Consider the following 27,813-nt stretch of genomic DNA (forward strand, 5'->3'; position numbering starts at 1 on the left):
TTTTTCCAGTGGTTTAAATAAAGGCATGCAGCATTGCCGACAGTGCGCTGCAGATGCTCTCTGAGCCATCTCCCGCGGGCGCTTTGAAGTTGTGGCCAGGTGGCCGTTCGTGGATTTTTTGGGTGATCGGGGCACCTTTTCTCAAGACTTCTCTAGGGTCCCGCTGCTCCTTCTTCACCTCAATGGACTTACCGCATGCCGTGGCTGCAGACACTCTGGGCGGTGAAGACAGCAGGATCAGAGATTCAAGTATCGACAGCTGTGCTCGTCATTACATGTTTAGGTGGTGAAAAATGTATATAGAAGTACCAGTATCTGGAAACCTGAGTGTGTTACCCAGCATTTACAGTTTAGTTGACAGGTGATTGTTATAATATTGAATGAGAACAACTCAGGCTGTAGTAGGAAAATAAATGTCTAATTCATCATTCATCAATAATTTTGTCATGACCAGATTTCAAAATAAAATAAAAACAAAATTCAATTTGAAAAAGAACTTGCATTTATAAAGCACCTTTCATGTTCTCGGGATGTCTGAAAGGGCTTTACAGCCAATAAAGTACATTTGAAGGGTAGTCATTGTTATAGAGTAATGGTTTTATTGGGGAACTAGGGCATCAAAGGTGGAGGTGAGGACATGGTTGAGCAAATTAGTAACTGCAGAAATGTAGAGGCAAATAGAGGGCCAAAGGCTAAACCATTGAGATTTTGAAAGTGCCAGTTGTAAGTGAATTGTTGGGTAGTTGTATCCAGGGTGGACCCAGGAGTAGGCAGGGTTGGAATGTGGAAGGGGGATGTAGGTCAAGAGTGATGCAAGGAAGTGATCAATACCATAGTTGAAATTTCTTGCTCTATAGGTGGTATTTATAAAGCATTGTAAGTGCTATATATTTCAATCTACTTAAACCAGGATCAGCTGTTCCTTTCAAGTTTTATTTCATCCGCACATTCAGGAAAGCTGCACTATCAGGATAATATCAGCAATTCAAAGCGGAAGTTTGCAAATAACGTTTTCTTTATGTGCAGTTTAAGGTTACCAAAAACTAACTTTGTAAGGATTCAATGTAAAGATAAAATTCACAAAATTATGTAAGAAACTTTGTAGCCGAATAGGGTTTTTTAAAAAAACTTAACAGCAATCTTTCTTTAAGAAAATATTGAAATCCTGTACAGTTCCTGTTGGCTGTGTACAGAGATAGTGAGCTGTATTTTACCTCCCAAAAGCGAGTGGATTGGGGTCATGTCAGAGGTTAAAATGCAAGAAATCTGAAACAGGAATTCAACCTGCCTTGAACCCGCCCACTTCCGGTTTTAAGAGGCATGATGATGGGGGGTGACAAACCCACTCACTGGAAGCGGGTTGCTCATTTTAAATATTATAATGAAGCTGTAAACCTTCAGTTTAACCGTCGTCGTATTTTTAACCTCAGGCGGTCAGGTTTCCCAGGCCTCAGGAAACCCGATAGCTTACAGGGGGAAGGGAGCTCTGTCTGTGAAGTAAGTGTCTTTGCAGCACTGCTTGTTCGTCAGGCGCAGCAGGAGTGTTTCCTCCAGGTCCAACAAGCTGTGCAATAAAACCTCCATTCTACTGCAGTCTGTCCACTTGCCCCCACCAGACCCCACCATGGAACCCGTGACCAACTTCTATCTCTCCAACCATCATTGGACATCCTTCTCCCACAATGTGTCAGCTGCTCCCCCTCCCCCAACCATCTGACCTCCAACCAACTGCTCCTTCACAAGCACTATTGCCCTCCCTCAAGTCCTGCTATTGGGAGCCTTCACCTCCATCCTGGATCACCATCAGACCCTCACCACCAAGATTTGGACTCCCTTGTTGTCCCATGATCCAGAAGCCACCCTCCCCCCCCCCCCCCCCCCCCTTACCCCCAGACCCCACAATCTCTCTAAATCGCCATTTTGTTTATTATTTGTGCTCTTAAAAGATTTAAGATCACAAATGTGCTCAAGAGAGAGGTGCAGAACAGCAGAGAGGAGCTCAACAGAGAGGCCAAGGTCACAGGAGGCACTACCTACATGACAGGGTCTACCAACAGACAGAGGTTTGTCTTCCTGGACCTATCTGAAGTGCAGTGGCTCAGGTTGTCACAGCAGGTGGTTGCTGACAGTTATAGCCCCCTTCAAGAAAAGCTGCTGTGCTGGACTTGGTGGATGTGCAATCATTGCCTATTATTGTCAAAGTCACCATCACCATCAATTTCTTTGCCTGTGGCTCCTCTCAGTGACGACAAGCCAGAATGAGCAGGCTGTCAAGAAAAACGATATGCCAAATGAGAAATTTTTAATTCATCGGTTGGAAACTTACATTAAACATTTAATAGAAAAAAATCCTGCAGTTAACTTTAAAAAAAAAACTGGCAGCCAAGATGGCCACCACAATTTGCATCTGAAACAGCTTTTCACATTCCAAGGCCTCCAACAGGAGACTGAGGTCTGAGGAGTATGGACCCAGAACAGTAGCTTGCTCTAAGTGATTGAATTACCTAAGATTGCTTCATTAGCATAGCATTCAAGGCAATCCTGACACCTTGACTTTGAAAGAGCAAACCCCTCCAAGTGTAAATATTGGCATCCTGGGGCCTGGGGAGCCAATTCTGAACTTTGAATCTCATTAGAAGGTTTCAGAGAATATACTGAGGCAGTCATGTGATTGTCTGTCCCTCTCTGTGAAATCTGGGAGTTTCCTTGAACAAAGAGAGATCAGCAGTAACTGAAACTGCAACAGCAGAAAGGCAGTGTGCTTGTCCTCTCTGTCCCTCTTCAGATAACACCACAAGTTTGAAAACCATCTGCAACTGTGGACCTTCCAAGCCTACAGATTGCTACAGACGGAGATCAGGCAAAGGGAACCAACTACAAGTCTGCCTCCAAGAAAACACTGAGCTAACCGCTTTGACCAGCCAAAGATTTCAAGAATACAACTTCAGCCGGAAGACCACCGAATCAACCAACCTCACAGACTGTATACTTAACTTTTATTTATTCTGGACTTAATCCAATCACAAAATCTACTCTTCACTCCATAATCTATTTGTGTGTGTGTGTGATTCCCGTGTGAATGTGTGCGTGAACGTGCAGCGTACTTTTTTAAATTTCATTTAGATCGAGTTTAGATCGTTAAGTATAATAAACTCACCTCTTGTTTAAACTCAAGAAAACTTATCCGATTGGTTCTTTCACGATCACATTAATGGTAAAAGGTAAAACACTCACTGAGGTGGTAAATACATCTACTGTTTAAAAAAGGAATAAATCCTGTTGCAGTCAAATAAGAGGAAGGTCAAGAGGGGTGCCTGTGCCCCCCTCCTCACCTGGCCATAACGGGACACTCACATTTGCCTCCCTGGCTGGCATCCCACAGTACAGGGTGCCATAGACTACACACACATGGCAATCTGAGGATCGTCACAGCAACCAGTTTTTATCAACCACAAGGGATTTTACTCCATCAATATGCAACCAAAAGGAAAGTTTCACGCAGCCAGATTCCCTGGGAGCTATCTTGATGCTTTCATACTGTGGTAGTCCAACATTCCAGCCCTTTTTGTTCTTGTAGGAGACAAGGAATACACCCTTTAAACATGGCTCATGACATCTTTGAGCAAGCCCAGGAATGCAGCGCAGGAGCACTGCGAGAGCCACATAACCGCTAGGTGTGTCAGAGCAAATCATCAGCGTGTTGAAGATGCCTAGATAGGTCTTCAGTACTCTCCAACTAGGGTGTCAAGAATTATCGTGGTGTGCTGCAACTTTTTACAATTTATGTCCATGATATAGATGAAGGGAGCAATGGCACGGTAACTAAATTTGCAGATGACACAAAAATAGGCAGGAAAGTATGTTGTGAAGAGGACATAAGGAGGTTGCAGACTGATACAGATAGGTTGAGTGAGTGGGCAAAAATCTGGCAGATGGAGGATAATGTGAGAAAATATGAAGTTGTTTACTTTGGCAGGAAGAATAAAAAAAGCAGAGTAGTATTTAAACGGAGAACAACTGCAGAATTCCGAGGTGCGGACGGATCTAGGTGTTCTAGTGCATGAGTCACAAAAAGTTAGTATGCAGGTACAGCAAGTAATAAAGACGGCTAATGCAGTACTATCCATTATTATGAGAGGAATTGAAAATGAAAGTAAGGATGTTATGCTTTGGTTATGCAGGGCACTGGTGAGACCACATCTCTAATACTGTGTGCAGTTTTGGTCTCCTTATTTAAGGAAGGATGTAAATGCATTGGAGGAGGTTTACTAGATTGATAACTGGAATGAGCGGGTTGTCTTATGAAGAAAGGTTGGACAGACTGAGCTTATTTTCACTGGAGTTTAGAAGAGTGATTTGATTGAATTATATAAGATCCTGAGTGGTCTTGACAAGGTGGATGTGGAAAGGATGTTTCCTCTTGTGGGTGAGTCCAGAACTAGGGGGCACTGTTTTAAAATTAGGGGTTGCCCTTTTAGGACCGAGATGAAGAGAATTTTTTTCTCTGAGGATTGTACAATTTTGGAACTCTTAAGTTGTGGCATCCATCCCCAGACCAGGATTCCAGGTATGGCCTGGATCCAGATCCAGTTATTCATTCTGACTCGAGTGGCCCTGAAAATGCTGGCGCCAGCTGGCATTTCAGTTACAGGATGCCATTCCCTGGCGCTGGTAATGATAACCACAGCAGGATGAGGGCAGGACAGGAATCCCACTCTCCTCCCAATTGAGACCAATTAAATTAGTTAAAAAGCTTGTTAAGAACTTGTTGGAGGGGATGGGTGGAATATTTAAACATTACTGGTCGCATGCCCTGCTAGTGGCTGTCAAAGTCATTGTGGCCTTGAACTTCTGGCTCCTTCCAAGGATCAGCTGTGGACCTTAGTGGCATTGTGACAGCGGCTGCATACCACTGCATCTTGCTGGTCGCTATTGCCCCCTTTGTCAGAGCTAGACAGTTCATTCATTTCATAATAAACACTGCATGGCAGGGACAGGGGGCATTGGGTTTCGCCTCCATCGTTTGATTCCCCCAGGTGCAGGGCATCATCGATTGTATCCAGCTAGGCGGCCAGCCACTCGGATCCATCAACAGGAAGGGCTTCCACTATCTTTTTATTTTTATTTTATTTATTTAGAGATACAGCACTGAAACAGGCCCTTCGGCCCACCGAGCTTGTGCCAACCAACAACCACCCATTTATACTAATCCTACATTAATCCCATATTCTCTACCACATCCCCACCATTCTCCTACCACTTACCTACACTAGGGGGCAATTTACAGTGGCCAATTTACCTATCAACCTGCAAGTCTTTTGGAGGTGGAAGGAAACCGGAGCACCCGGTAGAAACCCACGCAGACACAGGGAGAACTTGCAAACTCCGCACAGGCAGTACCCAGAACTGAACCCGGGTCGCTGGAGCTGTGAGGCTGCAGTGCTAACCACTGCGCCACTGTGTCTGCATGTTCAACTGGTCTGCGACTACAAAAAGAGCTTCCTCCGTGTATGAACTTATTTTCCTGGCAGCTGCTATGACTCCTTCATCCCGCGCTAGTCCAGGCTGCCTCAGATCTTCATTTCAACCTTCAAAGTGGGTGGATGTATCCTAGGCGATAAGGGATACATCTTGAAGATATGGCTACTGACCCCTCTACAGGAGCCCCAGACAGAGGCATAGAGGTGATACAACCAATGCCACTTGTTCTTCAGCACCACCATTGAGCAGGCCATCAGGCTTCTGAAAATGCGATTCCAGTGCCTAGACCAGTCTTGGAGCACCAATACTCTTCTGCAGGGGTCGCAGTCATTGTGGTGGTCTGCTGCATTCACCATTACTTGGCCCTCCAGAGAAGTGTGGAGCTTAGGGACGATGAGACCTTGGAAGGAGACAGTTCATCGGGGTAGGAGCAGGAGGTGAAATAGGAGGAGGACGAGAAGATGGAAGGAGATGTCGCTGAAGAGAGAGGTGCCCCTGCTGCACGATGAGGTGGCCTTCTACTGCCACCCTCCAGGAAGAGTACCTTCCTCCTATCCCTCATGGCCTCCAGCATTGGATTCCAGATTGGCCAATGAAGTGAGAAGCAACCCTGTCCCTGGTGCCAGGCCTCCAGCAACCCCCCCTTGACATTTTACTTCGCCCTGGTGTATTTATTTTTATTTTTTATTTAGAGATACAGCACTGAAACAGGCCCTTCGGCCCACCGAGTCTGTGCCGACCATCAACCACCCATTTATACTAATCCTACACTAATTCCATATTCCTACCACATCCCCACCTGTCCCTATATTTGCCTACCACCTACCTATACTAGGGGCAATTTATAATAGCCAATTTACCTATCAACCTGCAAGTCTTTGGCATGTGGGAGGAAACCGGAGCACCCGGTGGAAACCCACGCAGACACAGGGAGAACTTGCAAACTCCACATGGGCAGTACCCAGAATTGAACCCGGGTCGCTGGAGTTGTGAGGCTGTAGTGCTAACCACTGTGCCGTAGTTGAAGGCTTTGGCACAAATCTCAAATTTCTGAGGACAACCAGCAGCCTCAGTGATGACTGCCATGCTGTGTCTAAATCAGTGACTGTGCATCTGACTCTCTGGCTGTAAGTGGACAGAAAACCCATCTCTGTGATGTCCTCAGAACTGGAGTGAGGTTTAGCTGGCTTTGGTATAAGTGGGGCAAAGACTGAGACAGAAGCAGCAAGCTATTGAACACAAAGGCTTCTTTATTCTGTTTTACTTTCACTTTCCCTTTGCTAGCATGTGTGTTCTACAGCAGCCTCTTGAGTACACAATGCAATTGCAATTTCAAAACACTCCAACATTATTCCCTCCCCTTTTTAATAAATGAGACATAGCATGTTTCAATGGTTTGTTTCCAAAACTGTAAACAATAAACTTAAATGTAAATAGTTCATTTTGTAACATAGTTAAGTATGGTGGGTGTTTTCTCTCATGAATAGGATATTGTCTGACATCAGGTGTAGTCCCATTTGACTCATCATCTTCCTCTGAGGTGTCTGTCTGAATCGGATTCAATGCTTATGAGTGGTAATTTCAGTGCTTTGATGAATGACGCATTTTTTGTGATGTTGTGAATCGCGCTGAGCAGTGATCATTGATCCTTTTGTGTTGGTCACAACAAATCTGTGGATGTCATAAGGGCTTGTTTGCTTTCCACCATGACCATCACATTTCACAAGTACTTTATCTCCTGGCTTAAGCAGCATATCTCTAAGTTTCATGTTTTGCACTGCATTTACTTTCATTTGATCATTCTGTTCTCGATCGCGTTCGCGTGCATGTTGATCATTTGCTCCGCAGGGTAGCTCAGGTATAAGTGTGTGCATAGGATGTGCAAAGATGAGTGTAGCTGGAGGTTTTTCAATAATTGAGTGAGGTATCGCTCTGTAATTACGATATAGCTCTTGCTTCCGTGACTTGTTCTCAGTCGTAGCTGTGCGTATCACTTTTTTCAAGATTCGCATATATCTCCCAACTTCACCATTAGCTCTTGGCCAACAAGGTATGATTTTCCAATGAGTGAATCTTAGGTAGTTTGTGAACTCGTCACTGTTGAATGGGGGTCCATTGTCATGTCTTACCATTTGAGGGATTCCAAACAATGTGAAGATCTGGTCAAGCTTTGGGATGACTGCTTTCGTTGAAGTTTACGTAACTAATTGCAGGATTGGGAATCTGCTGTAGTCGTCAAGCAAATCTGTGAAGTCAACACTGATTTCAATCCATGGTCCTGGAGGTGGTTCAGACATCTTAAGAGGATCATGAAGATTTGACATTGTGGTTGCTTGATATGGCAAACATTGACTGATTTTGTGCTCTACCATACAGTCAATTCCTATGAACCATACCTTTTCCCTAAGAAGTTGTTTGGTTTTTGACAATTCTCTGGTGTCCTTCATGTGCTATACAACAACACATTCCCTCAATGAGTGTGGATTGATGATGCAGTTGAAGCATAATATAAGATCAGATGTGGTTGTAACGGCGAGCTTACTTGGAACATTGTGAAGACCTTGTGTGTGAGCGATTTCATTTGTAGACACTTTCTTGATCATGTCTTTCCAATTTCATGATTCCATAGCCTTCATACACAGTTGCAAAGCCTTATCTTGTTTTGTTGCTGCTTTAATGTCGGCTAGTTTTTGTGACTTTGGCACCGTATTTAAGCTTACGTGGTTAAGAAGTTGTTCGGCAACCTTTTCCTCACAACTGGTAGGATCGTCTGTCAGCAGCAGATGTGGAAGGTAGTCCACTAGGTTGAGTTTGCATGGCTGATACTCAACATGGAACTCATACTCTTGTAGTTTGAGTATCCAACGTTCTGTTTGAGTGGGTGGTTTGCTTTGCGGATTGTTGAACAAACTCATTAGTAGTTTATGATCGGTTATTTCTTTAAACCCACTTCCATATAAGTAAAGATGAAAGTGTAAGATAACCTATGTGATTGAGAGCGCTTCTCTCTGTTTGCGAACAACATTGCTCTACAGGCATTAACAATCTGCTTGCCATTGCAACGATTGTTGGGTTACCTGTCTTGTCTTTCCGTACAAGAACTGCACCCAAGCCAACCGGGCTTGCATTCACGACTAGTTGGGTGGTCTTCCTGGGATCGAATTAGACATTTGTGCAACTTGCTGACAAACGTAGTTTTGATCTGATATACTGCCTATTTGTGTGATTTAGTCCATTCCCGATTGGTCTTTGCCAGATCATGTAGGCAGCAGATAGTGTAGCGAGGTCAGGAATTAAACGATTGCAGTACGTGACGAGTCTTGGCAGACTTTGGAATTCTTGCATGTTTGTAGGATCTGTAGCTTTTGCAATGGCTTCAACTTTCTGTGGATCTACTGATACTCCTTCACCACTGAACATGTGCATGAAGAATATGATTTTGCCTTCATTGAACAAGCACTTGTCTTTGTTCAAGGTGAGGTTACATTCTCTGAGACGTTGTAGGCATGCATGTAGGCGTGTTTTGAGTTCCTTTTCAGCGCGGCCATAGTTGAGAGTGTCATTGCAAATGTTCAGTGTGCCTTCAAGCCCTCAGTGCCTGAGCTGACTCCAAAGTTAAGCCTCTTGTATTTGAAAAGTCCCACGTGAGTAGAGAATACATTAAGATATCTCGATTCTTCTGCAAGCGATTTGATGGTAGCCTGCATTAAGGTTAAGTTTAGCAAAGTGTTTAGCACCATTCACTTTCTCTATGATGTCATCGATTGTCAGTGTCAAGTGTCTTTCTCGTTGTATGGCTTGGTTTGGTGATCGCATATCAACACAGATTCTAATCTAATTCTTGCTCTTGGGTTTCTTGATGACTTTCTCAACAATGTCAAGATCAAGTAAGTGTTGAAATTCCTTCTCTGTCTGATTCCTGATGTGAAATGGTATTCGTCGCATTGATGCGCAACTGGGGGCACATTAGGTTCTACCTGTAGCTTGCATGTAACACCTTTTAGCTTAGCGATACTAGTGAAGTGATCAGCATATAGTTTGAGAATGTTTGTTTGTTTTTGTTAAGTGAAGGAATCTCATATGTGACTGCAATCATGTGCAGCTCTGTTGCTGTGTGGAAACTAATAAGCGTGTCACATTCTCCAGATATGGCATAGAATACAGCTTTCGTTCTAGTGCCTTTGAATGATACTGGCATTTCAAAAATTCAAAGAATTTTCAGTGGTTAGTCACTGTTGTAAGGGAAAAACTTTGTGTTCCCTGGTTTGCAGAGAATGGGGCAATCCTGAAGTTTATTGAGTGATTTGTCTCTCATCTCATTGACACAGTTGTCAAAATTAGCATCTACATCCGAGCAGCCAGTGGTCACTGTCACATGTGGCTGTTTGCTGTGTCTGAGAGGGAGGATATAAATATGTTCAGGGTCATCCGCCTCTACTTTGGCTACATTCACTCACCTTTTTGCTCTGGTATGCATACGTGGCACCCTTCTGTTGGTATTGGTCTTTGTAGTTGATTTTGCTGATGAGCGACAAACATGAACAAAGTGGTTGAATTTTCCACAGGCTTTACACTGCTTACCAGTAGCAGAATACTGTCCGGTGTGGGTAAGCACCGCCACAGTGGAAACATTTTTTGGATAGGTCGCAACTCTTTGTGAGACAGCTATTGTTGCTTAGCAGGTAGTTTCCTGGCATGTGAGTGATGAATAGTGTTCACAGTGGTTGAAATTGGAGTGTGGTAGTTGCAGTTAGCAGCCTCAACTTCAGTAGCTCTGGACTCTAAACGCGATAGTGATCTTGCTAACTCCAGCAGCTCTGACTTGCTTTCTGTCTTTTTCAAGTACTTTTCTGACTGGAGAGACCACCTTTGACTATTAGTATTTTAATTTCCTGTTCAATAGTTTCAACATCACCAAAATGGTTGCTAGTTGCCTCAATCACATGCAATACTGGTCAATTGTCTCGTCTGCTTCTTGCTTAGTGCGCCAGAAGACAATGGTTTTGTATATGGTGTTTTTCTTAGGCGTGAAGTAGGTTGTCAGTGCATTTTATTTTTGCTGAATTGTACTCATTTTGCTTAGGCATAAATGTCTCAAAGATGTCTTCTTATTCTTCACCTCCATAGTGTAGAAGCAAGGCCTTTTTTCCCTTGTATTGTCAGTGATTGCAAAGCCTGCCATCACACCTTTGAATTGTCACAGCCACTTTTGTCAACATGGGAATACAGATGATGACTCTGCACATCAGAAGTTGGTAGATTGGGCATAGACAATGCAACTTTGATCAGCAACGCAGTGATAAAGGACCAGGGATCGTGCTCCTTTCAAAAAAAAATTCTCTGCAGCGATCCAAGATTGTATATATTTTTGTTGATTTTAGATGGTTATTTTGGAGAGATCAGTATGTGAGTGTACACTGTACAAACTTCCTGTGTGTCACTTGAACACGCTCTGCAACTGAAAATGCTGTCTGTCAGAACAGACAAAAGCTTCCAAAATTGTCATACCTGAAAACAATGTTTCCGGTTTTTCAACATCCTTTGTTATTTACCTCATCGTCCTTATGATCACCTCCGAATTGAAGTGAGGTTTAGCTGGGTTTGCTATAAGATATGTGAGGCTAAGACTGAGACAGCAGCAGCAAGCTGTTGAAGAGAAAGGCTTCTTCTTTATTCTGTTTTACTTTCACTTTCCCTTTGCTATCATGTGTGTTCTACAGCAGTCTCTAGAGTACAAAATGCACAATGCAATTGCAATTTCGAAACACTACAACACTACAGTCTCCATGCCAGTTAAGGGCTTCCCTAAATGAATATCTTAACTTTTTAATTCCTTGTGGAGGCGGGTTTCAGATCCGAAAACAAACCCGGCTCCTGTTTTCCCCCCTCTGCGGCGAAAATCCAGCCCAAGGTAGAAGGTATCTGTCATCCTGTTCAAGGTGGCAGACATGTTTACATCCAGAGTCCACACAGCCATAGTCATGGCCAGCCTGGACTCATTTGATAATAGGGTGTGAAGCTTCAGGGAGGCGATCGCGCACTCCTTAACAATTTCACAATTACCTGCACCTCCAATCCACTACTGTTCGAGTTGAACTCCTCAAACCTCTCCACTATTGTGGAGAGTGTGCATGGCAGGTCTGTCAGTACCTCGCAAAGTTTCTGATGTACCTCTATCATCCTCCTTAATGATGGCCCCAGAGTTCAGCATCTGTATCCAGCTGAACAGCGCTGAAGGTATCACCTCCACACAATACAGAATCTCCACAGCTGTCCCTGTCACCAATGTCTGCTTGTGTTCATTTGTGCATTGTTAATCACCAAGTGAAAAAACAGCTAACTCTCTAACTGGATGCGTCAAAGCGCTGGCGAATGGCAGTATATCGTGTGACAGTGCACCCTCCGAAGGAATGAGGTGCTCTAAGAAATCATCCTCATACATCTCCAGTAAATCTTGTTCTATGCGTGAAGACCCTGGAAGGCAAAATACAGGGATATGAATTAGTTATGGCAAAGTTACAATCTTGATCACCATACTCAATCTTCTCGTATACTCAGTATACTTAATGAAATAAAATCAATGTGTGTCAGAGATATTTACAATAATGTCACCAGCTACCTCCAAGTGAGAGGGATGCAGATGTGCCACTTAACTCCATGGCATCCTCCCCTGCATCTGTTAGCTGCACAGTTCGCAGCGGATCACCTTCAGTCCTCTCCTCCCTAGCATTTTGTGCTGTCTTCTCCTAGAAGGGGTGAAAAAACCAAACCAGTGAGTGATTTAAGGTCATGTATTCACCTGATGAATGCAGTGCATTCATTGAGGATGACTATCAGACAGATGTGTCACATTGCATAAGGATTTGGGGTGAGTGGCAGCAGTGGAAAAACACATGGGGAGATGAGGAAGTGCATAGAAAGTGAAGGGTGGGTGGTGCTGAAATTTAGATGGGTGTGAAGACTAATGTGATGGAGTACACTTAACACAGAGTAGAAGTGAGGGGGTACACCATAGGATATAGGTGAATCAGCAAATGTTCCCTCATTTCCAGACATGGTTAAGTCATTTAAGGGAGCGTAGTAGCTAAGGATAATGTTGAAGCTGGGTTTCTTTTTTTTGACTCTCCCATGAGATTACATGGCTGTGGGGTCGGAGGGGTATGGAGGGCAGGATTTTGCTCTTTGGGTTGGGATCAAATGGAGGTCAGAAGCCTGCACTGTTTGGGGACCAATCATCAAGCAATGATTTTCGCCAATTAGTGGCCAGAGGGCAGGCTCATCGTCCAAACAGGCTCTTGAAGCTGGAGGGCGAATAGGAGACAGTAGTTTGCAGTTCAGATGAGAGAGAGGTGCCCTCTTTCCAACTTTTTAAATGTTTAAATTTGAAAGTGTCTCCAGCAGCTGGGCCACCATTGTGGAGCCCCGCCATAGGTTAGCCTGCAGCCACAGCTGAAACCAGGCAGGTGGGGAGGGCCTCAAAGCCTGCCTGGAAATCTGCACCCCCCCCCCCCCCCCCCAACCCCCTCCCCGGTCTGCTACCGGGAGACTGCCTGCAAGTAGCTAACCGAGTCCCTGTTTCCTTGGGGGTGGGCTAGGGCCCGGAGACTGTGGAAAATTCCAGTCGGCCTCTGAGAATAGATCTTAATTGGCCTTTAACTGCCATTAATTGGCTACCCATATCCGATCCAGCCTCCAGGAAAATGGCCTAGGGGTGGGAGGGAGCTGGCACGTTGGCCAGGGGAGTGAATTTTCACACCCATCTGCCTCCATACTCTCCCCCAACGGGGCCAAAAAATCCTGCCCCAGGTTTCTTTCTCCCATTAATAAGTATTTCCTTCCTGCTGCTTATTGCACCCAGCATTAATTCAAGGGAAGCATCACTGAATATGGGTGCTTTGTGAATCCAACCAAGTCACCTCTTGGCTGCTCCAAATTCCATTTTTGCATTGACCCTTTAATAATGGACTTCAGATCGTGTCATGTATGTGCACATCACAACCGCAATGCAGCTTGGCGTTGTGAAGCCGGAAGGAGAAATTTAATGATTCAGTCAAGTCAAAATGAGAGAATCCGCCCCACTGACTTTATTTATGGGTTTTGCGTACCCTATCTCCCCTGGATAACACCATGCCCAGCCAGCATGGATCACACCATTACATTAACATCGAGGTCAAGGTTTCAGTGATCTCCACTGTCATGGAAAGATATCTATGAAGCACAGTATTTAAGGAAAATGTTGAAGCTGGGTTTTTTTTTGACTGTCCCATGAGATTACATGGCTGTATGGTTGGAGAGGTATGGAGGGTGCTGGGAAGTGTCTAGTCATGTAGTATGGGGCAAGCTTGATGGACCAGTTGGTTTTCGATGCCAGTTAATTTTGTATGTTTGCATAAAAATAGCCGATTACAAAAAAAACACTCGTGCTCTACCTAGATATAAAGTGACAACTGATACAAAAGCAAAATACTACATATGCTGGAAATCTGAAATAAAAACAGAAAATCTTAGAACTACTCAGCATGTCAGGCAGCACCTGTGGAGAGAGAAGCAGCATTAACTTTTCAAGTTGATAACCTTTCATCAGAACTGGAAAAAGTTAGGGATGTAACAGGTTTTAAGCAAGCACAGAGGCGAGGAAGGGAGAAAAGAACAAAAGGGAAGGTCTAGAATAGGGTAGAAGATCGGAGTGATTAATGGGTAAAGGGATGATGGTACAATGCAAAATAGAGTGGTAGTGGAACAAGTAAAGAAACAAGATTGGTCTAGAGGAGCTGTAAATGACAACAGCAAAATCATTACCTGAAGCTGCAGTCAGAAAAAATGGGAGCAGTGGTTGTGATCTGAAACTGGTGAACCCAATATTGAATTCGGTAACTGTAAAGTGTCTAATCAAAAGATGAGGTGCTGTTCCTCAAGTTTCCATTGAGCTTTATTAGAATGGTGTAGGAAACCAACAGAAAGGTCACAGTGGGAGTGGGCAGAGAATTTAAATGGCAAGCAAGCGGAAGGTCAGAGTCATGCGAGACAGAGAGAGAGGAGCATGGCAGGAGTGGAGGTTTAAAAGGCGCGCCAAAAGCCCAGAGTCGGAGACCAGAGAGAGGAGCAAGGGAAAAAAATCAAAATTGACATTACAATCAACAGAGAGAGCAGGGAAGAAGCTACCTGTTTGAAGAGTATCTGGTAAGTGATTAAGGTCCTAACATTTAAAATAGTAAAGTGGTAAGCTTAATAAAATATATGTTAAAACAAAAAGAGAAAGAAAATAAATAATTGAATAAAATAATTAAGTAGCTAATCAAAACATATTAAGAATGGCAGGACAAGTCATGTGTCACAGCTGCAGCATGTGAGAGCTCCTGGATGACTATGAGATCCTGGGCAAACACGTCTGCAGTAAGTGTTTGCGACTCTTAAGAACATCAGCTCAGGGTCATTGAACTGGAGTCTGAGCTGCAGACACTGCAACGCATCCTGGAGGAGGAAAGTTACCTGGACATTTTGTACCAGGAGACGGACACACCCCTTAGGATAGGGTCTTTTGATTTGGTCAGTGGTCAGGGACGGGAGAGTATGGCTGCAGCTGTGGCAGGTAAGGGGACCCAGAGTGCAGGAGCCTCAGCCTTTGCGACTGCAACAAGTTTGAGGTTCTTTTCAGCTTGTTTGGATGAGAGTGGGGGCTGCCAGGTGGATGAGCAACCTCACCATGGCACAGCAAGCCATTTAAGTGGAGGAAGAAAAAAGGAATGTAGGGGACAGTATAGTTAGGGGATTGACACTGTTCTCTGCAGCAAAGAGCGAGCATCCAGACAGCTGTGTTGCCTGCCCAGTGCCAGGGTTCAGGACAGGACTGGAGAGGAACTTACAGTGGGAGGAGGAGGATCCAGTCGCTGTGGTCCATTTAGGTACCAATGACATAGGCAGGACAAGGAAAGAGGTTATGCATAGTCAGTATGGGGAACTAGGTGCCAAATTAAGAAGCAGAACCTGAAAGGTAATAATCTTTTGGATTATTACCTGAGCCATGTGAAAATTGGCAAAGGGCAAATAAGATTAGAGAAATTAATGCGTGGCTCGAAGACTGTTGTGGTAGAAGTGGGTTCTGGTGCGTGGGGCACTGGCACCAGTACTGGGGAAAGTGGTAGTTGTGCCCTTGGGACGGTCTACACCTGAACCGTATTGGGGCCGGTGTTCTAGCAAGCTGCATAACTAGGGAAGTAGAGAGCATTTTAAACTGAATAGTGGGGGCAAGGGATCAAATTTGGGAAGATATGGTAAATCAAGGAGTAGAGGCAAAGCAAAATAGAAAGGTATTAATATGGGAAATAAACAGACTGTGACAGGAAGGGACAAAGCATACAAATCTAAGAGTAAGTCAACAGATAAGGCTAGAGGTTGCAAAAATAATAAAAGGACACAACTAAAGGCTCTGGTTTTGAATGTTACTTGCATTCAGATAAAAACAGATAAACTGAGAGTGCAAATAGAAATAAATAAGTACAATCTGATAGCCATTTCAGAGACATGGCTGCAGGACGACATAGATTGGGACCTGAATATTGAAGGGTAATGGCATTTAGGAAGGACAGGAAGCTTGGAAAAGGTGGCGGGGGTAGCTCTGTTAATTAACAATGGTATGAGTGCAATAGAGAGGGATGACCTAAGTTCAGGAAACCAGGACGTAGAAGCAGTTTGGGTAGAGATGAGAAATCATAAAGGCAAGAAGTCACTTGTGGGAGTGGTGTACAGGCCACCTAATAACCACACTGTAGGACGGGGTATAAAGGAAGAAATAATGGCAGCTTGTCAGAAAGATGCAGCGAAAATTCTTGGATTTTAACCTACATATAGACTGGAAAATTCAGATGGGCTGAGGTAGCCTAGATGAGGAGTTCATAGAATGTTTTTGGGATAATTTCTTGGAACAATACGTTCTGGAGCCAACCAGAGAGCAGGTTATACTAGACCTGGCATTGTGCAACGAGATAGGATTAATTAATGACCTCATAGTTAAAGTGCCCCTAGATAGCAGCGATCATAATATGATTGAATTTTACATTCAGTTTGAGGGAGAGAAGAGTGGGTCCAAGACTAGTGTTTTAAACTTAAATAAGGGCAATTATGAGGGCATGAAAGCAGAGCTAGCTAAAGTGAACTGGCAAATCGGGTTAAGGGATAGGTCAATAGAGATGCAATGGCAGACATTTAAGGGGATATTTCAGAATACACAGAATAGATACATTTCAACGAGAAAGAAAAATTCCAAGGGTGGGACCCGCCATCCGTGGTTAACTAGAACAGTTAAAGATAATATCAAACATAAAGAAAAAGCCTATAATTGTGCAAAGATGGGAGGCAGGTCAGAAGATTGGACAGAATATAAAAAACAGCGAAGAATGACTAAAAGATTGATAAGGAAGTTAAAATTAGAGTATGAAAGAAAGCTAGCTAGAAATATAAAGACAGATAGTAAGAGTTTCTATAGATATTTTTTTAAAAAAGAGTTAACAAAGTGAGCATTCGTCCTATAAAAAGTGAGTCTGGGGAATTAATAATGGATAATAATGAGATAGCAGATGAATTGAACAGATATTTTGCATCGGTCTTCACTATTGAGGATACAAGTAACATCCCAGTATTCGCTATAAGTCAGGAAATGGAAGCGAGGGAGGTACTCAAGAAAATTACAATCACCAGGGAAGTGGTACTGAACAATTCGTTGGAGCTGCAGGCTGACAAGTCCCCAGGTCCTGGTGGACTTCATCCTAGGGTGTTAAAAGAAGTGGCAAGTGGGATAGTTAATGCATTACTTTTAATTTTCCAAAATTCCCTAGATTCGGGGAAGGTTCCGTTAGATTGGAAAATAGCGAATGTAACTCCTTTATTGAAAAAGGAAGGGAGACAGAAAGCAGGAAACTACAGGCCAGTTAGCTTAACATCAGTCTTGGGGAAAATGTTAGAAGCTAGTATTAAAGATGTTATAGCAGGGCACTTAGAAAAATTCAAGGTAATCAGGCAGTCAACATGGTTTTATGAAAGGAAAATCATGTTTAACCAATTTATTGGAGTTCTTTAAGGAAGTTACATATGCTGTGGATAAAGGGGAACTAGTGGATGTATTGTACTTAGATTTCCAGAAGGCATTTGATAAGGTGCCACATCAAAGGTTATTGCAGAAAATAAAAGCTCATGGTGTAGGGGGTAACATATTGGCATGGATAACAGATTGGTTAGCTAACAGGAAACAGAAAGTAGGCACAAATGGGTCATTTTCTGGCTGGCAAGATGAAATGAGTGGTGTGCCACAGGGATCTGTGCTGGAGCCTCAACCTTTTACAATTTCTATAAATGACTTAGATGAAGGGACCGAAGGTATGGTTGCTAAATTTGCTGATGACACAAAGATAGGTAGGAAAGTAACTTGTGAAGAGGACCTAAGAGGGCTACAAAGGGATATAGATAGGTTAAGTGAGTGGGCAAAGACCTGGCAAATGGAGTATAATGTGGGAAAGTGTGAAATTGTCCACTTTGGCAGGAAGAATAAAAAAGAAGTATATTATCTAAATGGTGAGAGGGTGCAGAGGGATCTGGGTGTCCTAGTGCATGAATCGCAAAAGATTAGTATGCAGGTACAGCACATAATTGGGAAAGCTATTAGAATGTTGTTGTTTATCGTGAGGGGAACTGAATACAAATGTAGGGAGGTTATGCTTCAGCTATACAGGGCATTGGTGAGACCATATCTGGAGTATTGTGTACAGTACTGGTTTCCTTACTTAAGGAAGGATGTAAATGCGTTGGCAGTACAGAGAAGGTTTACTAGACTAATACCTGGAATGGGCGGGCTGTCTTATGAGGAAAGGTTGGACAAGCTAGGCTTGTATCCGCTGGAATTTAGAAGAATAAGAGGTGACCTGATTGAAACTTATAAGATCCTGAGGGGTCTTGACAGGCTGGATGTAGAAAGGATGTTTCCTCTTGTGGGAGAACCTAGAACCAGGGGTCACTGTTTAAAAATAATAGGTCACCCATTTAAGACAGAGATGAGGAGAAATGTTTTCTGAAGGTCACGAGTCTTTGGAATTCTCTTCCTCAAAAGGCAGTGGGAGCAGAGTCTTTGAATATTTTTAAGGCAGAGGTAGATAGATTCTTGAGCAACGGGTTGGAAGGTTATCGGGGGCAGGTGGAAATGTGGAGTAATCAGTTCAGCCATGAACTTATTGAATAGCGGAGCAGGCTTGAAGGGCCGAGTGGCCTACTCCTCCTAATTCGTATGTACATATGCTTGCAGACTGATGGTGTTCTACAAAGCGATAATCCAAGCTGCATTTGGTCTCCCTAGTATAGAGGAGACTGTACCATGAGCAACAATACACTATATTAAATTGAAAGAAGTACAAGTGAATCCCAGTTTCACCTGGAAGGAATGTTTATGGCCCTGGACGGTGGAAAGGGAGCATAGGGAGGTGCTGTGGGAGGGAGAAGAAAACATTGGGGGTGATTGAAGAGTGGACCATGGTGTCATGGAGGGAACAGTCCCTTTGGAATGCCGAAAAGGGAGGGAAATATATGTTTGGTGGTGGCAAACGCTGGGGGCTGAATTTTACACCGCCCCAGCGGGTCGGATGGTAGTGTGGGGCTGGCGTAAAATTGAGCGGGAGGCTTTGGGAGTCCTTCCCGCCCCGCTCCGCCTCTGGCCAACTGTGGGGGGGGGGGCAGGGGGAGAAACAGCCCGCCCGCCTGAGGCAAATCAAGGCCCTTAAGTGGCTACCTAACGGCCACTTAAGGGCCCTCGCCCGCCTCCATGGTATTTTACCCGTGGCAAGCGGGTGTGCTGGGGACATGAAAGGCTGCCCAGTGATAGCTGCCGTGGCAGTCATGCCCGATTGAGGATCGCCCCCGCCTTCCAACCCACCCAGGACCCAAGACACCCCCCAAACGACTACCCTTGCCTCGCTGCCATGACCGATCACCCCGACGCCGAGGCAAGCCCAATTTACCTGAAGTCCTGGCTCCATGGAGTCGGCTGGGCTGCAGTCCCAGCTGTGGCCACCGCTCCCAGTAGCGCTGCTGGGACTAAGCTGCTGGCCCGCTGATTGGCCGGCAGCTCACTGAGGCGGGACCTCCTCCCTCAAGCGGGTGGAAGTCCTACCTCGGGACAATTAAAGCCAGGGGACCCGTAAAATGTGGATCAGATCCCCGGGCTAGGCGGAAACGGGGATCCGCTAGACATATCTGAAGCACGATTATGGAAGGTAGCATCATCAGAACAAATGCAATGAAGGCAGAGAAACAGGGAGAATGGAACAGAATCCTTACAGGAAGTGAGGTGGGGAGAGGTGTAATCAAGGTAGCTATGGGAGTAGATATTGGTCAACAGCCGATCCCTAGAAATAAAGATAGAGAAGTCCAGGAAGGGGAGGGAAGAGTCAGAAATGAACTGTGTGTGGGCGAGGAAGGGATGGAAATTGGCAGCAAAGTTGATGAAATTTTACTGTTTGGCTTGAGAGCAGGAAGTGCCACCGATAGTCATCAATGTACCAGGTAAAGAGGTGAGGGGCAGCACCTATGTAGGATTCTAAAATCTAATACCAGTTTTTGTATGTTTTCCATGGAATATCTTCAATAAGTGTTGCTACCAATAGGTACAGAACATTGTAAGTAGAGCTTGGAAAAACCGAGTCTGTTTAAGACCTGTGAAATATTGTTTATTGAATATAACGATAACCCAAGGAGGGGTATCACATTATTGCTCGAAACTAGTTTGTACTTGTACCTGTTATCAATATCAACCATAAGGCACAGGCTTTGCATTTCTATTCAAAGTAAGAGGAAAAACTGAAGGGAAGCCAACCTTAAATAATTTTCCTGACCTCTTATTACCCGACTATAAGAAAGACAGAAGTTCATAAGCAGGCTGCATCTGCAGGACCAGAAATCATGTAAAGAATGATAACAGGGAAAAGGAATAAAACTCTTATCTGTAAATGTATGCTTTTAAAAGTATAGTTCCTCCTTGTTGTGAATTAAGAGACAGACATGGGGCCATTATATTTAACTTGCATAGAAAGGAAACAATCACCATACGTTTGGTGCAAAATTGTAATGAATATACAGTCCCTTGAGGGATAAATATATCACTAGTAAAATGGTCCAGCCATGACTAACTCGAGAAATTAAGTACAGTATTAGGTGAATAGAACCTTACAATTTTGCCAAAAGTGTAGTAATCCTGAGGATCGGGAGAGTTTTAAAATAAGCAAAAGATGAACAAGAAATTGAAAAAGAGGGAGAATATAAGATGAGAGCAAGAAATATAAAAATAGATCGCAAGAGTTTTTTTGAAGTATGGAGACAAGAAGGAAATAAGGAAAGTAAATGTGGATCCCTTAGAAGCAGAGACCGGAGAAATTATAACAGGGAATAAGGAAATGGCAGAGATGTTAAACAAGTATTTGGTTTCATTCTTCACAGTACAGACCCAAAAAACATACTGGAAATTGTGGGGAACCAATGGTTTGAAGAGAGTGAGGAACTTAAACTAATTAATATTAGTAATAAAAAATACTAGAAAAATTAGTGGGTCTAAACGCTAACAAGTCCCATGGACCTGATTGTCTACACCTTAGGGTTTTTAAAGGAGGTGGCTACAGGCACAGCAGATGTATTAGTTTGATCTTTCAGAATTCCCTAGATTTTAGATTGGATTGAAAGGTAGCAAATGTAACCCTGCTGTTCAAGAAAGGAGTGAGAGAGAAAACAGAGAACTAAAGGCCAGTTCGTCTGACATCAATACAAGGGGAAGTGCTAGAATCTATTATTAAGGACATGATAAGAGGGCACTTGGAAAATTACAAAATGATTAGGCAAAGTCAAAAAATCTATCAGTTTTTTTGAGGGACTAACTAGGATAAGGGGGAACCGCTGGATGTAGTTTTTTGTATCTTCAGAAGGCAGTCGATAACGTGCCACACAGGAGGTTGTTACACAAGGTTAGAGCTCATTAGATTGGGGTGTCATATATTAGCACAGATTAAGGATTGGTCAATGGACAGAAAACAGAGTAGGAATAAACAGGTCACTTTTGGATTGGCAGGCTGTAACTAGCCGGGTACAGCAAGGATCAGTGCTTGGGACTCAGCTATTTAAAATCTATATCAATAGCTTAGATGAGGCAGCCAAGTGTAATATATCCAAGTTTGCTGACAATACAAAGCTAGATGGAAAAGTAAGTTGTGAGGACAACGCAAAGAGACTGCAAACATATATAGACTGGTTAACTGATAGGACAAGAAAGTGGCGGTTGGAGTATAGTGTGGGGAAGTATGAAATTATCCACTAGGGTAGGAAGAATGGAAAAGCATAATATTTTTTAGAAAATGGGAGACTAGAATGTGTTGATATTCAAAAGGATTTTGGGGGCCCTTGTATACAAACCACAGAAAGTTAACATGCAGGTATGGCAAGCAATTAAGAAGACAGATGCTATGGTAGCCTTTATTGCAGAGATTAGAGTATAAAACCAAGAAAGCCTTGCTACAATTGTATAGTAATTTGGTGGGACTACAGCTGGAGTAAATTGACTCCTGGATTGAAAGGGCTGACCTATGAGGAGAGATTGAGTGGAATGGGCATATATTCTCTAGAATTTAGAAGAATGAGAGGTGTTCTTATTGAAATGTATGAAATTCTTAGGCTTGACAGGTTAAATGCTGAGAGGCTGTTTCCACTAATTGGAGAGTGTTGAACTAAGGGCCATAGTCTTGGGATAAAGAGTTGGCCATTTATGACTGAGATCAGGAGAAACTTTTTCACTCAAAGGGTTATGAATCTTTGGAATTCTCTACCCCAGAGGGCTATGGATGCTCAGTTGGTGAATATATTCAAGATTGAAATATTTGATTTTTGGGCACTAAGGGAATCAAAGGATATGGGTTTAGGGCAAGAAAATGGAATGTTGTAGAAGTTCAGCCAAGATCTCATTAAATGGCAGAGCAGACTGGATGGGCTGTATGGCTTATTGCTGCTCCTATTTTTTATGTTAAGTTCTTTTTAACATGAATTGTAATAAATGATTGAGAATAAATGTATTGTTAATAACACACATGCAATGTAAAAAGCTCTGTTTAGGCTTGCCCACTGTTTTTTGACTGGATAAAATCAACTGCGTAAAGTTTTGCACTTCTTGTGCCAAGGTTTTAGTGACTGTATTTATAGTTGCCACTAACATCCATGTTTGCTGTCTTTTTACAGTGAAACCAAAAAAGAAAACTCAATCCAAGGAAAAAACAGGTAAGGTTTTTTCACAACTTCTTCTTTAAGGTCTATTTTAGTACCTTTTTAAAAGTAGAGAATAATTTGTTCATTCCAACTCAAAACTTGAACACTTTAGGCAAAATTGAATGAATTAGATGAACTGTTATTTATTTAATTGCTGTTAATTGTTTTGATTTCTATAGAATTCAGAAGTATTTAGATATGATAGAGAATGTGGTACACTGGATTAGAATACTGTAGTTTCTCTCTCAACCTGGGTTTGTATCTCCTGTCTCATGTTAAATTAATTTGAGAAGTATCAATTCAGCTCCAGGTTAGCATGATTCCACAGCACAAAATTTTCAACCTCATTAACTCAGAGAGGCTATAAGCGTGACTAGAAATGGAAATAAAATAATTCACACTCACCCTTCTTAGTTTGCTGAGCTAATGGGAGTTAGGGGAGTTTAGAGAGAGCTTACTCTACATTTAACTTGTGCTACACCTGATCTGAAGATGCTCAATACTGAAACTGGTGCAAACGTAGAAAAGTATTCCATTCTCCTACACTGACATCCTCACCTTGATCAATGCAACAATATAAATTTAATTTTATTTAATTTCTTTGTGAATATGATTGAACTTTCTCCAGTTGAATATTAGGAAAAGCAAAGCCATCTTATTGGGCTACTGCTAAAACCTTCCTGCCTTTAGCTCCCAATGCCATCCATCCCCTTTGCCATCTGCTCACTCAGGTTGAACCTGACAGTGCTCAATTTGTTGTCCTATTTGAAAAACTGGAAGTGGTGGGAGAACCACAGTGTCTCTTCTTGTCCTAAACATTCCTATGACTCCGAATCAAATTTCAAAACCTTTATCAAACTTCTACCTCCATTAAATTGCCTATCAATTCACCCTGACCTTAACCACATCACCGTTGAAACTCTTATACATGCTTTTGTTATCTCATCTTTTATTTCTGGAACACCCTCATTATCAGCTTCCCAAGCTCTTCCCTGCACAAGTTTCAACTTGTCCAAAACCTCACCACCCACATTCTGTCTTACACTAATCGCACTAACCCATCACCTTTACCCTTGCCACCCTCCACTGGCTCTCTGATTCTCAATGACCCAAATCCAAATTTCTTTGATTTTATTTCTAAATCCCTGTATAATTTCAATCCCATTTTACCACTTCTACTTCATGGGGAAACAAATAGCTTCCATGTGGAGCTTCTCCCTGCCAGCATGGTGAAGAATGCAAACTCACAACCTTGTGCCATATCACGCCCTGGTACAGTGTATTTACTTACAGTAGGTATAAACCTGTGACTCCACTGCACCATCACTACGTATGGTTAAAACGTTCTTTCTGGCTGTTACTCCAAACAAAAGCCTTGTTAAATGTGCTTTATGCGGACTACGAAATTCACAAGTTCAATCCCTGGTAAACATGTTTATAAAGAACAGGTTTACAGTTTTATTACACACAATGCACAGAGGAATATCCTCCCGCTTATCCACCCCACCCCAAATTGTTTATATGGAAAATACGGATTTTTGATGTGCAGAACAGGCAAGCAGAAATATGGGTTGAAATGGTGATTATCAGTGCAAATCATGGATGGTTGATTAACAAAATGCAATTTCATTTTTTATTAAAATAATGTCAAAATCTGGAAACTAAACAAAAAGTTTTTAATACTTCTACAGACATGTTAGTACAAATACTAAGATCACAATTCTCTTTATCTTTCTTCAAGCAATTACTGAAGTTTTAAATGTGAATGTCATCTTTCCCAATGAGGATAGATATGGTAAGTCGATAAGTTGTGCTCCAACTGGTAGTTGACAGTAGTAAAGCAAAATTCTATTGTGCTATGCAAAAATGTTGTTTTGTCAGGTTGAAATCTCTTCCTGACCCCTCCCCCCATTACTTGCACCTGGCTTGGACCTGCTGAAACCAGGATGATATTTGTGATACTAGCCTTTTGCTACAACTCGTGGTTGCAAAGATTCTCCTGAATTCCTGCATGGAAAATACTTACAAAGCTGTTCTAAGCTAATTTTACATTGGGCCTATATTTGGTTCAGAATACTTAGCAAAGGATTTTATTTCACAGCAAACAGTTGAAATTTAGAAATTTCAAAAGTGATGCAGTTGCACTTGATGTGTTCGATGCTAGATATGAATAATTTAAGCAGGAGATTAAGCTCTAACTGTTTAATATATCTATCCCCTTTTCTTTACAAGGAGTGAATTTATTTTTTTAAAACTTCATTCACTAGTGGGGAAAAAAACACTAGATACAGAATGGGGAACAGTGAGATAGTCTATTTCATCAGCTAGGTAGGAAAGATAATATGACTAACAATTGAGACATAATTGTGTTATGTAGCTCTTCTGAAATTTATTAAACTGAAAGGTCACTATTTTCCATTGTATATTCTGTACATACATACATACTTGCATGAGGATAATTTTAAAAATATGTAATTGATTTTAAGCACCAGTATTCCCACTGTCACATGAGCTACCTTTCATTTCTTTCCAAGGGTGATTGTTCACTTTCTAGGCAGAGATTAAGTATAGAAATCATGAGATTAACTTCATGTCAACAATGTGGTGTGAAAATCTAGCAGATGATTGAGGACGAAGACACATTTTAAAAAATATTTACAAACTAAACTTCTTGTTGCCTAGAACAGGGGTCATTTTTAAGTCTTAAGTTTAGAACATCTGCCAGTAATGCAATACTGCCATAAATCAGCTATATTTACAACATCAATCACAAGTAAGCACAAGCAGAGAGTGTTTGTTGAACATGTTGGAAGACGCAGTCCTTTCCAATCTCTGCTTGGCTGGACAGAGATGCTGAACCTGGGGTGGCATCAATGAAAAGGGAAATGACAAAGGTTCAGCAGCAAATGTGCAAGGTACTAATAGTCCTGCAAGTCACATATTCCACAATATCAGAGAGGATGGAGGAATCCCATTCAAACATTTGTGGATTGAGCGAGGATGTCTTCCGTGGAGACAGTGGCCTTCATGTCGAACTTGAATCAGTTCCCGCAGACCCTGATGACAGACGTGCAAACTATGGATGCCAACATTTCTGCTACCTTAAACAGGATGACAGATACATTAGCCGTGGTCTAATAAGGTATCACTGATTTGCTCTAAGCTGCTATCCCACAGAGATAGGAGTGACATGCTGCCAGCCCAGGAGAGGGTTGGTAGTGAAAAAGGATGTGGAAGTGGGAACCACCATCCCTCCAAATCAGTATCTTCCATGCTGCCTCCCCTCGCACTGTCCCATGGGCACAATCTTTCCCTGCACTGGTGCAGGTGGAACAGCCTTTGGTGGGGCCCACATCGGTTTCAACGTTAGAGCAAGGATCAGAGCGGTCTGCCACTACCTCTGCTGCAACCATAGGGGTTGTACCATTTAGAATGCTGGGAAAGTAAAAGAAAAGCTCTGTAGTTCACCAAGCATATAGCCATGGATGTTAATGAAAACAAAGGGACTCCTGACGATGCAGCCCTCCCCACCCCCCCGCTGACATCATCAGAGTGCTCCAAGTTTCGCATCGCGCTTGCTACGCGAACATGATTAATTCACGCATGTGCGTGAATTAGTCATTCATCACTCCCGGCCTCGCCACCTCGCCTCACTTGGCTCCCTCCCACTTCTTCTGCTCCCCACTCCCTCCCATTTCTGCTCCACGGTACTAGTCCCCACTCCCTCCCGCATCTGGTCCCCGCTCACCCCCATTTCTGCTCCCCATAGAGTCATAGAGTCGTACAGCATAGAAACAGGCCCGTCGGCCCACTGCGTCCATGCTGACCATAATGCTTATCTATACTAATCCCACCTGCCTGCATTAATTCCATATCCCTCTATGCCTTGCTCATTCAAGTACCTGTCCAGATGCCTCTTAAATGTTGCTACTGTTCCTGCCTCCACCTCCTCAGGCAGCTCATTCCAGATACCCACTATTCTTTGTGTGAAAAATTTACCCCTTTGATCCCCTTTAAACCTCCTCCCTCTCACCTTAAATCTATGCCCTCTAGTTTTAGTCACCCCTACCATGGGAAACAGAACCAGCCTCTCCCATTCAACTTTTGAGAGTTCCTGTCTGATGCCATCGAAATTAGCCTTACCCCAATTTAGGACTTCAACCTGAGGACCAGTCCTATCCTTTTCCATAACTATCTTGAAGCTAATAGAGTTATGGTCACTGGTCCCAAAGTGCTCCCCCACTGACACATCAAACGCCTGCCCATCCTCATTTCCTAAGAGGAGGTTGAGTGTAGCCCCTTCTCTAGTAGGTTCATCCACATACTGCTTCAGAAAACTATCCTGGACACACTTAACAAATTCTTCCCCATCTGATTCCTTAGCACTAAGGCAGTCCCAGTCAATATTAGGGAAGTTAAAATCACCTATTATTACAACCCATAATTTCTACACCTATCTGTGATTTCCCTACATGTATGCTCCTCCACTTCCCTCTGACCCCTATTGGGGGGCCTATAGTATAATCCCATCAAAGTGATCACCCCTTTCTTATTTCTAAGTTCTACCCATATGGCCTCGCTGGACATTCCCCCTGGGATATCCTCTCTAATCAATAGTGCAACTGCCCCTCCTCTCTTACTTCCACCTCTGTCACGTCGGAAGGATCGGTACCGCGGAACATTGAGCTGCCAGTCCTGCCCATCCCTCAACCACGTTTCCGTAATAGCTATAATATCACAATCCCATGTACCGATCCATGCTCTGAGTTCATTTGCCTTACCTGTAAGGCTTCTTGCATTAAAGTAAATGCAGTTTAGCCTACCAGACCTTCCGTGCTCCCTGTCCTGCCCCTGCCCGGCCTGCCTACTGGACTCTCTCATGCTTCTGTTCCCTGGTACTAGTCCCCGCTCCCTCCCATGATCGCAGCCTTTTTTCCCTACATGGAGGAAGCATGGAAGAGAGAGAGTGATTAGATAGGGAGGGAGCGGGGAGCGAGTGGCCGAGGGGGGAAAGGGCGAGGCCACGGATTCTGTTGAAATGCACACTCAATCCCG

The 27,813-nt window shown here is 43.1% G+C and overlaps 1 protein-coding gene across 2 annotated transcripts in view; it reads left to right on the top strand.

Annotated features, from left to right (window-relative positions):
• Nucleotides 1–27,813, top strand: part of morn2 (MORN repeat containing 2) — a 62,234-nt gene that overhangs the window by 5,010 nt on the left and 29,411 nt on the right. For both annotated transcript variants that reach the window (XM_068045763.1, XM_068045765.1), the window contains exons 2-3: nucleotides 22,732–22,770; nucleotides 24,500–24,553. In XM_068045763.1, coding sequence (XP_067901864.1) covers nucleotides 22,732–22,770; nucleotides 24,500–24,553 — 93 coding nt within the window. The remainder of the gene's footprint in view (nucleotides 1–22,731; nucleotides 22,771–24,499; nucleotides 24,554–27,813) is intronic.

This window comes from Heterodontus francisci, chromosome 13 (assembly GCF_036365525.1).
Source record: "Heterodontus francisci isolate sHetFra1 chromosome 13, sHetFra1.hap1, whole genome shotgun sequence".
NCBI classification, from domain to species: domain Eukaryota; kingdom Metazoa; phylum Chordata; class Chondrichthyes; order Heterodontiformes; family Heterodontidae; genus Heterodontus; species Heterodontus francisci.